At 41.3% G+C, this 15,984-nt stretch overlaps 1 protein-coding gene across 6 annotated transcripts in view; it reads right to left on the reverse strand.

Moving 5' to 3' along the window:
* Positions 1-15,984, reverse strand: part of cfap61 (cilia and flagella associated protein 61) — a 271,251-nt gene that overhangs the window by 78,276 nt on the left and 176,991 nt on the right. For all 6 annotated transcript variants that reach the window (XM_068044406.1, XM_068044407.1, XM_068044405.1 and 3 more), the window contains 3 exons: positions 13,167-13,459; positions 8,788-9,115; positions 4,813-4,904 (listed from right to left, as the gene is read on the reverse strand). In XM_068044406.1, coding sequence (XP_067900507.1) covers positions 4,813-4,904; positions 8,788-9,115; positions 13,167-13,459 — 713 coding nt within the window. The remainder of the gene's footprint in view (positions 1-4,812; positions 4,905-8,787; positions 9,116-13,166; positions 13,460-15,984) is intronic.

Raw genomic sequence — 15,984 nt, forward strand, 5'->3', positions numbered from 1 at the left:
GGTCACTGAAAGTGGCAACGCAGGTGGATAAGGTAGTCAAGAAGGCATACGGCATGCTTGCCTTCATCGGTCGGGGCATAGAGTATAAAAATTGGCAAGTCATGCTGCAGCTGTACAGAACTTTAATTAGGCCACACTTAGAATATTGCGTGCAATTCTGGTCGCCACACTACCAGAAGGACGTGGAGGCTTTGGAGAGGGTACAGAAGAGGTTTACCAGGATGTTGCCTGGTCTGGAGAGCATTAGCTGTGAGGCGAGGTTGGATAAACTCGGATTGTTTTCACTGGAATGACCGAGGTGGAGGGGCGACATGATAGAGGTTTACAAAGTTATGAGCGGCATGGACAGAGTGGATAGTCAGAAGCTTTTTCCCAGGGTGGAAGAGTCATTTACTAGGGGACATAGGTTTAAGGTGAGAGGGGCAAAGTTTAGAGGGGCTGTGCGAGCCACGTTCTTTACACAGAGGGTGGTGAGTGCCTGGAACTTGCTGCCAGGGGAGGTGGTGGAAGCAGGTACCATTGAGACATTTAAGAGGCATCTTGACAAATACATGAATAGGATGGGAATAGAGGGATACGGACCCTGGAAGTGCAGAAGATTTTAGTTTAGGCAGGCATCAAGATCGGCACAGGCTTGGAGGGCCGAATGGCCTGTTCCTGTGCTGTACTGTTCTTTGTTCAAACGCTTGTTTATATTGAAATTAATTTGGCAATTACATACCCGGTTATTAATGTCTTCTTGTATTTTGCCACAATTATCCTCAATATCAACTATACCCACAACTGGGACTCATCCACAAATTTTAAAATTGTACTTCTGATTCCTGGGTCCAAAACATTTACGTAAATTGTGAACAACAATGGTCCCAACACTGACCCTTGTGGAAAATCACTTCCCACCTTTTGCTTGTCTGAGTCCTGATGAAAACCTGTCCTTTTATATTATTAGTCTCGCTATAAAAACCTTTGGAAATGTTACACCTTGTTGAATAAGGAGTAACTGTTTTTAATGACATACTAACTTCATATTACTGCTGAACCAGCTCATGGGCCTTGAGAAACTAATTTTATATTTGTGGAATGTCAAATTCCTCCATTATGATAAACAAAAATCACAGTTTTAAAATAAACAAACTTTTAAAAAAGTTTATGATTTTTCAGTTTCTATCTCAATCCCACGTGCATATCCTGATCATTTATTTCGTTCGCTTTCAAAATTTTAATTGAATGTGAAAAATTCAGTGCATTTTCCTCCTTGTTTTCTGTCTATGAGAATACTTCAATGTGATTGGCTGTTTACCCTGCTTGATGACATGACTGTTGCTGGATGCCTGGAGATCCCCTTAACTTGGCACAAGATTCAAACTGCCATCAAGAAAGCAGAAATCTATGCCACATCAATTGCTAGCCCTTTTTGAGCTTTCTTCAGGGTCAGCATTGATCACCATTGCTTTGCTGCTGACCACGAAATCCAGACCACTATTTTTCCTACCACTGATGCTAAACTAACTTGTCTATGGTTCCCTGGACTTGTTCTTTCTCCATTTTTAAATATAGGTATAACATCCGCGGTCCGCCAGTCCTCTGGCACTATTCCCATTTCTAATGAATTTTTATATCTGTGTAATAATGCCTCTGCTATCTCTTCTCTAGTTTCTTTTAATATACACAGATGACATTTATATAGACCTTGGGCTTTACCATCCCTAAGTGTGATTAGTTTATCAGCCACCTTTCTAACTTAAATGTCTTTTTAATCTCTCATTCTAATGGCATGACCACCTTTTTCGTCTTTTTGGTAGATCCTGATGCAAAGTAATTGTTCAATATTTCCACCATTACCTGCAAGTTTATTTTGTGCATCCGCTGTTGCCTTACCCCTGTTCTGATTTTTCTTTTGTTATTTAAGTGTCTGTAGAGTACTTTACCAATTTTATACTCCTTGATAATTAAATTTTGTAATTCCTCGTTGCCTTCCTAATTGTTTTTTGACTTATTTCCTGACCTCTTCACATTTCTTTTTGCCATCCTCTCCTTTGTTGTCTATATACTTAGTTTATGCCTTTTCTTTGCTTTCAATTTTGCTCTTATGCTTTTATTCATCCTTGGTGTCCAATTATTGGCTGGTGTGTTTGTTTAATGTAGAATTAAAGTAATATCAGAAAATGTAACTTGGCATTAATAGTGGCAAAACAGACATTAATGCTAAATCTGGTGTTTTGCAATTGACACTAGGTTGTTATTATAATTACAGAAGTGTGGAAAATCCCAATTTATAAATAATATGCCACTAATAATTTGTTTTGATTAATTCAATGTACAATGATACCTTAGTGTTACTGTACCGTATATTTGAACACGCATTCTTACAGCGTTTTGTTAAAATATACATTCTTTATTAATAGGTTCATCTATAGCGGGTAACAGTATTTTGACTGGAAATGCACCAAATATACAGCATTTTACTACAGAATTTCAGCTGCAATAGAAAAATGAATTAATTGTACTTTGCATTATTCTTGCAGTGTATTAGACAAAATTAATGCAACAGATTTTTTAGGGCAGTAATTGCATTAAATATGTATGTCCCAAAAAGAAGATTTAGCTTACAGAAAAAGTACAGATAAATATAACTTGGACCATTGGCATCAATGCAATTAGCTCTTTTATATAGAAATGAATTTGCATGTTCAATCTCTTGTTAACTGTATGCAGATATCAAACATTTACAAAAGTGGAACTGACTAGTACAAAATGGCAGATGCTCATCTTTATGGGAATGGAAATACAATGTGAACAGTATCTGAGAGTGCTAAAGGTGATAAAGCTTATGGCTGTTAGAGATCAGTTTCACATGATCAAGTCAATTAGCATCATTAAAAAATGTTAGATCTCTCTGCAGTAGCAAACTATGCTTGCTGTAAAATGGTGTTACAAATTATTTGATTCTGCATCATAGGCTGTCCTCTTAATAAACCTCCCAATATAATGGTTATCCATCATTAGATTCAACAAAATACGATTAGAATTTCTGGATGACATTTCATGCTGTTTTTGGCTAAGCCGACTTCCTTACTGGATAATTTTAACCACCAATGTGCCATAAAATATGTTGGCTAGTTAGTGCCAAAAACTGAAGACGTGACCTTAGTAGGATTCCTGTAACCTACAGAGGATTATGACGATGTATAACAAAAATCTTTACTTTTATTCAAAGAGTGTGAGATAAATGTAAGGTTTACTTTTTCCCCCATTTATAAAATTATACTAGCAGATCATTTCATCCATGGTGCTTCATTATTGGCTAGTGCCCTGCTTAACCTCCATGGCAGAGGTTACACTGTTGTTATAAATCTTGCTTGCACCCTCACACACTCAAAAATAGGCATAGGAGTCACCCAGTGTGATTATAACTTCTTATATTCCACCACAGCGGTGGGTTCATTGCATTATTTTTAGTTACCTCTCAGAAAACAAATAAAGGAAAGTTTGCTGTTCTGACCATTTAAAAAACATTAAAAGACAAAAAAATGAAACAATGCCAAAACTTCATATATACTTTCTAATCTATCAATACATATTTTATTGGATCTCCTGTGGCATTCTCTCAGTATGAGTCAGAAGATATGGTCCTTTATTGTTGATAACACAATATTATCTAAGTGACTGTAAAAGAAGACTGTGTAAGTGGACAAAACTGAGGCAGATGGATTTCAATGCAGGTAAGTGTGAGGTCATCCAATTTGGACCAAAAAAGGACAGATCCGAGTATTATTTAAATGGTGAAAAATTACAAACAGTGGAGATTCAAAGAGATTTAGGAGTTCAAGTACACAGATCGGTATGACGAGGTCAGGTACAAAAAATAATCAAAAGGCTAATGAAATGTTGGCCTTTATAACTCGAGGGGTAGAATATAAAGGGGAGGAAGTTTTGCTACAGCTGTACAAAGCCCTGGCTAGACCACTGTGTACAGTTTTGGGCACCACGCCTTAGAAAGGATATCCTGGCCTTGGAAGGAATGCAGCACAGATTCACCAGAATGTTACCACAGCTCCAAGGCTTAGATTTTGAGGGAGAGATTATATAAACTAGGTTTATATTCCCTGAAATATTAAAGACTAAGGGGTAATTTGATTGAGATTTTTAGGATGTTGAAAGGAATTGATAGGTGGATAGAAAGAGACTTTTGTCATTGGTGGTGGAGTCTAGGACAAGGGGACATAACTGTAAAATCAGAGCCAGGCCATTCAGAGGTAAGTTAGGAAACACTTCCTCATGCAAAGGATAGAAGTGTAGAACTCTTGTTCACAAAAAGAAGCAGATGCTAGCTCAATTAATAATTTTAAATCCAAGATCAATAGATTGTTGTTAACCAAGGATATAAAGAGATATGGAGTCAAGATATGGAGTTAGGATAAAGGTCAGCCATGATCTCATTGAATGATGGAACAGGCTTGAGGGCTGAATTGCCTACTCCTATTCGCTCCACTTGATATAAAAAAAGGGAAAGGTAATGGAACTAAGTGTGTAGCTCTTTCAGAGAGCTGGTGGAGGTGCAATGTTTTGGATGGCTTCTGTGCTATAAATCTATGATTATGTGAACGTTCTCTGTGTGGCTATATATTCAGTTGGATCAGAAATAAAAATGTCAGGTTGACCCACTTTGAACATAAATTAAATAACTGTTAGATAATTTCATGTAAGATTTCCTTGTGCTTAAATGTTGGCTGTTGGCAGTTGGCTGGTTAGCTGCTTTGTAGTCAGCAGATTAATACAAATTGATGTCCCATTGTGGTACTTAATACTTACGTATTCAGGTCGTGACTTCTGTATGTCCAGACAGGACATGATCCCTGGCTTCGAAATATGTAGGTAATGGTAATCTCCGGGTAGAATGCCTCCTATGTGAAAATAAGGACAAGCAAAATACACTAATTTTCATATTCTAGATAATAAGAAAATTAAAATAGAAGACTTAATATTTCAGTCACGATGAATACTTTTTTTTAAACTAACAAATGTTATCAGTAATTTAAACAAATCTGCAATGGTAATGGTTGGATGTGGTTTTGAGTTCCTGTTCTCAATAACATCAATGTGGCAGCCCAGGCATGAGGCTGGGTAGGGGGCGTATATTAGCTGAACAATTCCCCAAAGAGTGAGGAAAAATTGGAGAGAAATTTGTCCCAAGATAACATTCAGGCACTTCCCAGCTGCTGTCTCAGCCCAAAACTGCAGAGGCCTGGAGCAAGTCATCCACCTGTCCTCTTGGCTGCAGTTGGCATGTGACCCAGAGTGGCTGGAAAATAACAGGAGAAATTCACTTTTGAATAATAAAACAATCAAAGGACAAATGTTACAGAAAAAGTATGATTTTTTTTTAAAAATCTGGTTTGTGTAGCTGAAAATGGGGAATTGTTTTTCATGGGAATTATTTTTACAGTTCTGTTGCTTGTTCCCTGCTGGGTGCTACCAGCAGGATCACAGCTGTCATGGTGCTTCTGTGAATATGCTCCATACTGGAACTGGAAGTAGTTACAGAGCTTGAAAAAAATGCACTTTTGTTTAATTTGCATTAAAAATATATTTGGAATTTATTACTGAATAATAAAAATTATAATTTAAAAAAACTACAATTTCAAGTGCTGCATTCAAAGCAAGAACTGCATATTGTATTTATCTAATTAACGTACACTTCAGTGAAGAGGGTTCTTTCGGAAAAGTGGATTACCTGTAGAATATAAGATGTGTAGGAGGGAGTGACAAGCCAACAGAAAAACAGGTTTCAAATGCCATCATAAACTATAGTTGAGCTTAAGAGTGGTTTATACAAAAATCTGAATCTTCAGAAAGATGCCCTTAAAGGTAATCAATCATTGTTTTTATAATAAATTGAAACCGTAGTAGTGAAACCTGATCATTTCTAGTATCATAAAGTTCCAATTTTATTGTGCAATGGTGAGCATGTAACAATATAAGTTTGAGTTAGCAGGTTACTCATCATCTTGTACCACATGTTAGATATTTTATGCAAGTTTCTAAAGTTTCCAAATTGAAATGCATAAGTGCAGCTTGTTGAAGCAAATAGTTTGCAATTTGTGTCAAATGAGATTGATTCTAAAATATACATTTTTAAAACCTGTATAATAGAGGCATATTCTATGAAATGAATTTTTAAAAACTGATTTATTAAGATCCTGCAAGAATTGTGATAATTGTGATATTCCCTTGATGAATATTTGGTTCATATCACAAGAACAAAACCTAAAATAAACCTATACATATTAGACTTTTTCTCAACCCTCCTCCAAAACATAATTAAGACTATTAAGCAGAGTACCATTTAATATTTATAATAACTTAATTTAAAAACATTTTTTCCACTCAGTGATGATGGTAATGATGATGCATGAAATATTGTAAATGGATGGAAGATACTGTTAGTTGCTGCATAAGGAAGTTAAGAGTCTGTTATGCTATAGGTACTGGTCTCAGGGTCGGAATTTTACAGACCCCAACTGAGCGGGCTGATGGCGGCCTAAAACTGAGTGGGAGATGGGGGGGGTAGGGGGTGGCATTCCTAATTCCCTCCTGCCCCACTGCAATTTTATTTGGGGCTACGGCGTCGAGAAACTGCCCACCCATCCCAGGCCAATCAAGCCCCTTAAGCGGCCAATTAACTGGCACTTAAGGGCCTCCGCCCACTGCTGCAGGTATTTTACTCTCAGCAGCCAGATGGCAGAAGCCTCAAGAACCCTACCTGGTAAAACCAGGCGGCCTTCTTGCGGGCTGTGGGGGGGGTGCCCTGATCGGTCACCCTTTGCCCCACGGAGGGCCGCCCCCAAAGTCCCAGCTGTCCCAAACGCACAACACTCCCCCCGCCCCACTAACCAACCTCCCTTGCCTCGCTGGAGCCCGGCCAATTGTCCCCAGCGAGGCCCTAAAAATTTACCTGTCTTCTGGGACCGTTCTTCACCTTGCTTGTGATGGCTGGGTGTAGGCCAGCAGCTCCATTAGGCCGGACTTCCTGCCTCAAGGAGGTGGAAGTCCCGTCCAAGAACAATTAAGGAAATGGGGAGTGAAAAATCCTGGCCTGCCTCCCCAGGCCCGGAGGAGCCGGGCTCGCCACCGACTTTTCGGATGGTGGGCAGGGCCTCCCGCCCAATGAAAAATTCTGGCCCAAATTTCTATTTCTATGAAGGGAAAGAAGCGAACTGGCCCAAGTTACAATGCCAACAGCTCTGTGTTTTCATGTTTTAACTGAGTGGCCTCTGAAAGCTGGATACATTTTTTATGTTAAGCGAGCTGATGTAAAAAAATAGACTAAGACAGAAAAACAAATTTAATAAGAGCTGTGTAGTCAATACAGTATAATCATTTCATTTGTAGCAACATTACAACAATTCTGTTTCCTTTTTAACCAGGGCTGAATTGCACCAATTTCAAATTTGAATCCCTAGACTCAGCAAACGTATGCATGTCAATTTTAACGTGGTATCCTGTTTAAAGATGCTGAGCATTTACTCGAATTGTGGCATGGCGAAGGAGCAAGATTATGGCTGGATAGGTAATGGAGAAAAGCCTGTGCTACTGGAATGGGATGTTAATGAGGTGTTATATTGAGTGAGATGACCAGATGTAGCATGTTAACTACAGAACTGACATAAGTAATTGCATTTCCAGCTAGCAGCTTGAAGTGTTAACTAATGCTATGATTATAAATTAATATGAAGCAAGAACTTTAATTACTACAGTGCAAGTCACAAAGCAATATATTGGGTTAGATTTTTCAGCTGATTATAAACATTTAATTGGGAAGTGTTCTTTTTATTTACCTGGTGGCAGCTATTAAGACCACCAGTTTTTCAATATCCCCTCTCATAAGTGCAAATGGTAAGGCAAATTACAGAAAAAGTATCAGGAAGAACCAAAATGTGGTAATCTGGCACTAATAAAAATCCCGCTACTTGTTTTTGTCTCATTTTTCCATAACAGTTTATCAATTGATCAAGATAAATTAGGAAGTTGTCTTATCCACATCACCCAGTGGATTCTTGGAATTTAGAACAGCAAATTCTAGTCCCAACACATTCTTAAGTTAAGAACACATAGTTTTTAGGAGATATGAAAACTAACTACCAGTAGAATACAGAGTAAATGATAAGATTTTTTGCTGGCACCAATCATGGTGGATTACTTATTGCTCAAAGTGGGAAAAATTGCAGCTGATTTTTATGATTTGAATTTTAAATGCATTTTCTCTTCTGTTAGGTTTTCTGCTCCATGATTTATTCCTTGGCCTTGAGAAAAGATGGGTGACCAGGCCTAGCCCTCTTCCATTAGTGCTTTTGTGCCACCTTTTAGGAGTATTGAGGGAATGGTCTGAGAAGGCAAACCTGCCCATGATTTCCTCTTTTTCTGTGGAGTAGGATGTAGCCTCCACTTTGCAACTGGCACAATATTACTACTGCACTAAGTTTGTGACACTTATATTGGCTCCAAATCCTTTTCAGTACACCATGCTTCTAAATAACATTTTTTCAAGTAAGTGGGTGATAGAATTGTGCAACAGATAACCACTGAAGGTGGCAGAACAGAAAGCCATGGTAGGGTTTAAACAAAGACCAGATGAATTTCAATTAGAGCAATTAGTTCTAGAGTCACAGTAAGCTGATGGATGTTTTGGGAGGGTTGGTTCCATGGTTCCTGCCTGAAACATGAAGTTACAAAAGACATGCAATGACCCAGAAATCAAGGATAGAAGCAGAGTTTTCAGCCACATACCTCTGACTTTACATCCGGTATAAATAGGAAGAAGTTTATCGAGGTCTGCTGGTACTTTAGTCACTTGTTCCAGAGTTGGGTCAAACAGATGTAACATGAGTGCAGCCAGCTGAAACCCAATTTCTTTCGAATTAAAATTTGCAAGAGACCACTGGTCAGCATAGTAACGACGAGAATATTTAGTTAACGATCCTGCAGCTCTGATTGTTATATCATTGGTATGGAAGGTGGAATCAATTACTAATTTTCCATCAAAGACAAGGCATGCCTTATTTATAGCTTTGAATGCATCAAGATCCACTTTTTTTTTGTCAGAGTTAAAGAAAGCCTGAAAAAGCAAAAAAAAAAGAATCAATGACACTGCCACTTACTTGTAGTAATCCAGAGCCCTAAATTTAACCTAATGTACCCTGCGAGAACGCGGTGCATTGAGGTCAGATGCCCCATTTACACTCCGCTCCAATTTTAGCTCCATTGAAAATGATTCTGGGTTGAAAGTCAGCATCCCATCAGCAGAATAGTCATGCCATAAGGGATTGTTTGTATATTTGTATGTATGAATGCCAACACAGCTGACTGATAAATCAATTAAAAACAATAATTTATTTTATAATATACCTAATATGCAATGCACTCACTAGATTGCCAAAAAATTAATCACACACCCACTGGACTACTATTTGTTTTCAACAGCTTCTGCTCTGGAATGGTAAGGTGTGGTATTCATCTGCAATTTCCACAAATTCTGGATTTTATGGCCTTAACTGTGCCACCATAGAGAGACATCGTGCATTGGAACATATTAAGAGGCCATTCAGCCCCTTGAGTCATTCAGCCTCTTGAGCATATTCTGCCATGAGAATATAGAATATAGAACAAAATACAGCACAGGAGGCCATTCAGCCCATCATGGTCACGCCAACCGAATAAACTATCCACCCAAACTAATCCCACCTTCCAGGACCTGGTCCATAGCTCTGCAGGTTACAGCACCTTAGGTGTGTGTCCAGGTACCTTTAAAAAGAATTGAGGGTCTCTGCCTCCACCACTGATCCTGGCAGTGAATCCCAGCCACCCATCACCCTCTAGGTGAAAAAGTTTCTCCTCATGTCCCCTCTAATCCTTCTACCAATCACCTTAAATCTGTGTCCCCTGGTAACCGACCTCCCCGCCAGGGGAAACAGGTCCTTTCTGTCTACTCTATCTAGGCCCCTCATAATTTTGTACACCACAATCAAGTCACCCCTCAGCCTCCTCAATTCCAGGGAAAACAACCCCAACCTATCCAATTTTTCCTCACAGCTGCAACCCTCAAGCCCTGGCAACATTCTTGTAAATCTCCTCTGCACTCTTTCCAGAACAATTATGTCCTTTCTGTAATGCGGTGACCAGAATTGCACGCAATACTCCAGCATTCTGTACTTCAACTACATTTACCCTCCTTTGCTCCATATAGCTGGCTAGTCTTACCAAATAAAAATCTATCAGATCTCAGTCTTGAACACTTCAGTTGACCCAATAGCGCCACAGCCTTTTGTGAGAGTTCCAGATTTCCATTACCCTTTTTATGAAAAATTGCTTCCTGATTTCACTCCCAAATGGCTTAGCTCTAATTTTGAGATTATGCACCCTTGTTCTGCATTTCTGCACCACCACCACCAACAATTAATATTGATACAGTGCCTTTAACATAATAAAATGTCCCAAGGTGCTTCACAGAACATTATAAAACAAAATACAACACTGAGCCACACGAGATATTAGATCAAATGACCAAAAGCTTGTTCAAAGAGGTAGGTTTTAAGGAGCGTCTTAAAGGAGGAAAGCAAGAGAGCAGAAAGGTGTAGGAAGGGTATTCCAGAGTTTAGAGCCTAGGTAACTGAAGGCACAGCCACCAATGGTGAAGCGATTAAAATTGGGAATGCTCAAGAGGACAGAATTAGAGGAGCGCAGATATCTCAGAGGATTGTGGGGCTAGAGGAGATTACAGAGATAGGGCGGGGTGAGGCCATGGAGGGATTTCAAAACAAGGATGAGAATTTTAAAATCTAGTTGCTTGACAATATAGGTCAGCGAGCACAGGGATGATAGGTGAATGGGACTTCTTGCAAGTTAAGACACGGGCAGCAGAGTTTTGGATGACCTCAAGTTTATGTAGAGTAGAATGTGGGAGAACAGCCAGGAATGCGTCAAGTCTAGAGGTAACAAAGGCATGAGGGTTTTACCAGCAGATAACCTGAGGCAGGGGCGAAGCCGGGTGATATTACGGCAGTGGAAATAGGCGGTCTTAGTGATGGCACGAATATGAGGTCAGAAGCTAATTTCAGGGTCAAAAGCAACACCAAGGCTGTGAAGAACCAGGTCAGAGCAGTCCCACCCAGCTGGGTGAAAGTGGAGAGGTGTTGGAGGAGGATGGTGTGGTCAACCGTGTCAAAGGCTGCAGACAGGTTGAGAAGTCCGAGAGGGAAAGTTTACCTTTGTCACAATCACATAGAATGTCATTTGTGACCTTGATAAGAGCTGTTTAGGTCCTGTGGCATGGTGGAAACCTGACTGGAGGGATTCAAACATGGAATTCCAGGATAGATGGGAACGGATTTAGGAGGCAAAAACACATTCATGGACTTTGGAGAGGAAATACTACAAGAAATAGTTTCTCTGAATCTACCTTATCAAATCCCTTTAATTTTAAATACCTTGATTATATCACTCCTTAGGCTCTAATTGAGGCAAATACAAACCAAATTCATGCAAACTGCCCGCATAATTTAAATGCTTAAGCCCTGGTATCATCCTGGTGAATCTGTCCCGTATCCGCTCCATACCTTCCTGAGCATCAGTGCTCAAAACTGAATGCAGTACTGCAGATGGGGTCTGAACAAGGCTCTGTACAACTGCAACATCACCTCCTCACTTTTGTATTCCAACCCCCTTGAGATAAAGGCCAATATTCCATTTGACATTTTGATTACTTTTTATATCTGTGCACTAGCTTTTACTGATTTATGTACACAGACACCTAAATTCTGTTACTCCTTTCCAGCTTCTAGTCTCTCACCATAAAGAAAATGTTCTGACTTGGCTTTCTCAGATCCAAAGGGTATCACATATCCATGCATTGAACTCCAACTGTCATAGTTTTGCCCATTCACTTCGTCTGCCTGTGTCCCGTTGTAGCTTTCTGCTCTCAGTTACACAACTTATTGTGCCTCCTAACTTAGTGTTATCTGCAAACTTGGATATACAAATCTCTATTCTTTTAACCAAGTCAATAGTGAATATGGTGCAAAGCTGATGTCCGGGTACAAATCCCTGGGGAACATTACATTACATCCTATCAGAGAATGTTCCCTTTATGGGACTTGCTGGCTCAGATTTTGTGTGAACCGGTGAGGAGGTGAAGACGGAGCCGGAAGGGGGTGGCGCTGATGCTCCCGCTCCGATCCCTGATCTTGCTGAAATCTTGCACCGGCTGGCTAATTAACAGCTGTCAGTGGGGGGACACCCAACCATTCAGCGGTTCGAGGCAGGGACTGAGGCAGTGGCCGCATCGGCAGCTGGCACCGATGGATGTGCTGCCACCATCTTTAAAGGGGTGCCAGCACCGGAATGCAGCTGAGTGCCTCTTTCCAATCTACTTCAGGCCTCATTCATACCTGCTTCAGCCATTCCCTCAAGATCTTCTTGGGCCACCCCTCTAGACCTGCTTCGGCCAACCGCTCAAGACCTGCCTCGGCCATCCCCTCAAGACCTGCTTTAGCCATGCCCTCAAGATCTGCTTCAGTCATTCCCTCAAGACCTCCAGCCAGCAGTGCAGCCCTGCCAGTGGGAGAAGGCCAAGAGGTCAGTGAGGCAGACATAATGAAGTCCAGCAGGGAAAGGCTAGTCTTTGGTGAAACTGCTGCTCTGACATCTAGAGGTAGCTCATCCTCTATCTATACACCCTTGCTACAGGGTACCTTCTCCACGCTAGTGCCTGCTTGTGGTCCCCTCTGAGGCCTACTGCTGCTTCCTTTATGAATATTGCTACTTGGTCTCCTTTCCCAACTTCCCTGTCCTTTCTAAAGATAGTACAGTTTGGAATATTTTTCTTGCAATCATGCCCAGCTTGTATTAGTTCTCTGTAAAAACTACATCATACCCTTTAAGCTAAATTTGTACTTCTAACTCACTTGTGTTATTTTCTCACTTGTAAGATTCTGAAGGGGCTTGACAAGGTAGACACTGAGAAGTTATTTGCCCTGGCTGGGGAATCAAGAGCGTGGGGGCACAGACTCAGGTTAAAGGATTGATCATTTAGGACTGAGATGAGGAGAAATTTCTTCGCTCAGAGGGTTGTAGATCTTCGGAACTGTCTACTTGGAAGGTTTTTAACTTACTGAACATCTTAGGCTCAACGGTTGAGAATCAGTGGTGAAAGTTGAAAGGGTTATTCGACCTTGAACCTTCCCATCATTCCACTGAGCGAGCAGACAGTTAGAATACACAGAAACTTGAGCTTTCCTGAGTGCTTCCTCTACTGCAGATTCTACCATGGAATTGTTAAAACAATTAAAGTCCGAACTTAAAGGTGGTTTTATCAGATGTATGAAAGAGCCGTCAATTCCAAAAGACAGGATGGTATTCACTGTGATGTAAGCATCAATTGTATTCCCATATACAATGATATTTCCTGGAAAAAACAATAATTATAATGGATGCATTTAAGTTTTTTTTGCAATACAAATTTGAATGGTAATAAAATTACTTTCTTATTTTGAGATACTATGAAATACACAATGTCACTCAGAAAAAATAAGATAATGTACTAAGGAATACATAGGTAGTGTTGCATGGTGTGTATGCCCTGAATGCAAGAAATAAAGAAGAATGAGAAATAAAGCAGGGTAAGGGAGAAAGAAGTGAAACAGGAGAAACGGAGAGAAGTGGAGTAGAAAAAAGATAGGGAGACAGAAATAGAAGCCAAGAAGTGGAGGAAGACAGAGAACTGGAAAGGTAGGGAAAGAGACAGAAGAGGAGAGGAAGCTATAAAGTAGAGATGACTAAAGGCAGTAGTGAAGGTTTTAATTTTAACTCCTCTCATTAGGAGAGAAAGGGACAATGGTAGTGTTAAAATAAGGGCAGCGACCTACCCCATGGCATCCCATTGTTTTCCTATGGGATTGCATTTTAACTTGCCATTTCAGTAGGCGAGTAGGACACCCACTGGGAGGCAGTAGGATCCTGCTTTATTTATGCCGATCACATACTGATGATGTCACTGGGACCCTACTGTAATTTTAGCCTGAGGCTTCAGCTGGCAAGCACTTGACCGAAGTGAGCCAAGATCTTTTAGATTTTTTTTACGTTTCCTTACGGGTTAGGAGTAGCAGCCATGTTCTTCAGGGGCCCACAAGAAAACCTTGGGCATCTGCTGTACTGGACTTTCCTTACTTGTTCCACTCCACTCCCAACCACGATCTCCATCACAGCATCCTCACAAGGGATGGTATTTTCCCAGCACTGTGAGCCCAGACGTCGGGATCATATGCGGGCCCGAACCTGTGCAGGCAGACAGCCGGACTACAGCAGCAATCTTCCCAGGAGTGGCAAATTAAGAGGCTGCCATTGGGCCCGCATCCAATTAAGGATGGTGGGCTGGCTCTCTATGCTGCCATCCCAATGAGAGGGCTGGCAGTGCCACTGAGAGAGATGGCCACTGCTGACACTACAAGGAGAATGAGAGGGCGTCCTTGCAGGGAAGGTAAAAAATTTGTTCCTGTGCTGGAACCAGGCAGGCAGGCCTCAGCAATTGGAGAAAACCTCCAGAGGCAGCATATGGGCCACGGGGGCAGCCTTTGCAACCTGGGACCCCCTCTTTGGGCCATGGAGCTCCTGGATGCGATGACCCCGCCCAGGAAGCCACTGGGAGACTGTCTCCATGCAGCTAGGCTCCTCCGCCACCAGTAAAATGCTGGCGATCCAGGAAGATGGCCCTCAATTGGGCCTTTTAATTAGCTTAATTAGCCATCTGCCTCCTGTTGGCAGGTGGCTGAGCAGCGCCCTTCCCACCCCGGTACAATGGCCTGGCGGCAGAAATGCATCAGAAACCCCTCCCGATGCGGCTCCCTAGCATTTTACTGGCCCCTGTCTCCTAGCCTACCACCTGGAGACCAGTAAAATCGTGCCCATTTCTCTCAGGGCCCCCAGCGACAGCCCTCTGCTGCCTGAAATCCTGCTCCTGCTGCTGGTCAGGCCGTGGATCTGGCCGGGTTTGAGTGGGAGTCCGACAAGCTCCATTTAAATGAGGACCAAGAACTAAAATCTCCTAGGCTTCATGCTGCGGAGGGCCAGTGGCTTCCCCATAGGCACTAAATTCGCCACGAGTTAACATTGAGACTGATGACTGAGAAACAAAAGTGAAGAAGCAAAGACAGAAGCAGAGGAGTAGCAAGAAAGAATGAGAGTGTGCACAAGGAAAAGGAGGAGAGTGAAGCAAACAAGAGATTGTGCGGGAAGACAAAGAAAGAGAGAGAAAGAATTGAAGCAGTTCAGAGATTTTTTGCAAACCGGCGTTATTTTCTTTAACCAGCGGCATTAGAGGCATAGGGCAATTTGAATGTGAGTGACAAACAAGAAGGCAGTGGGCGTTCAGGAAACAGTGACCATCTAGAGGAGTTGGTGGAGAATCAATTAAATTTTTTTTGAGTTGCCCCTCATTCTCCCATAGAGAGTTCACTGATTGGGAATTAGTAAATTGGGTAGTATGGCCACTTCTTATGGGCTTACTCAACAGCTTGAAAGGGGTTGCATTTTTTCATGAAGAATAGAGAGAATCAACACTGTGCAGTGGTAAGCAAACATGTGTTCCAGCAGCACCCTGAGGTTTTCCAATGCAGCGGTGGATATGTTGGTGGAGCTAGTTAAAATCAGGATGAAGGTTTTTCCCATGGGTGAATGATGGGAACTTGGTTGACTGGACCTGGCTACAGTGCCATAAGAAATTTAATGATGTCACCTGCAGTGCAAAGGTAAGATTCCCCTTCACATCTGATATCTCATAGCCCATCAATGACCCTACCTTTATCTCAGCACTATAATTTCTTCCCTTCTCCTCTTCTCATGGTCATAAGTCATCAGGGAAGATATTACTGCATTATCTTTCAGCTTGCGCTCACCCTCAAAAACTGCTTCTGCGCTCACTACTACATTTTCCTC

Source organism: Heterodontus francisci, chromosome 13 (genome assembly GCF_036365525.1).
Source record: "Heterodontus francisci isolate sHetFra1 chromosome 13, sHetFra1.hap1, whole genome shotgun sequence".
Lineage (NCBI taxonomy): Eukaryota > Metazoa > Chordata > Chondrichthyes > Heterodontiformes > Heterodontidae > Heterodontus > Heterodontus francisci.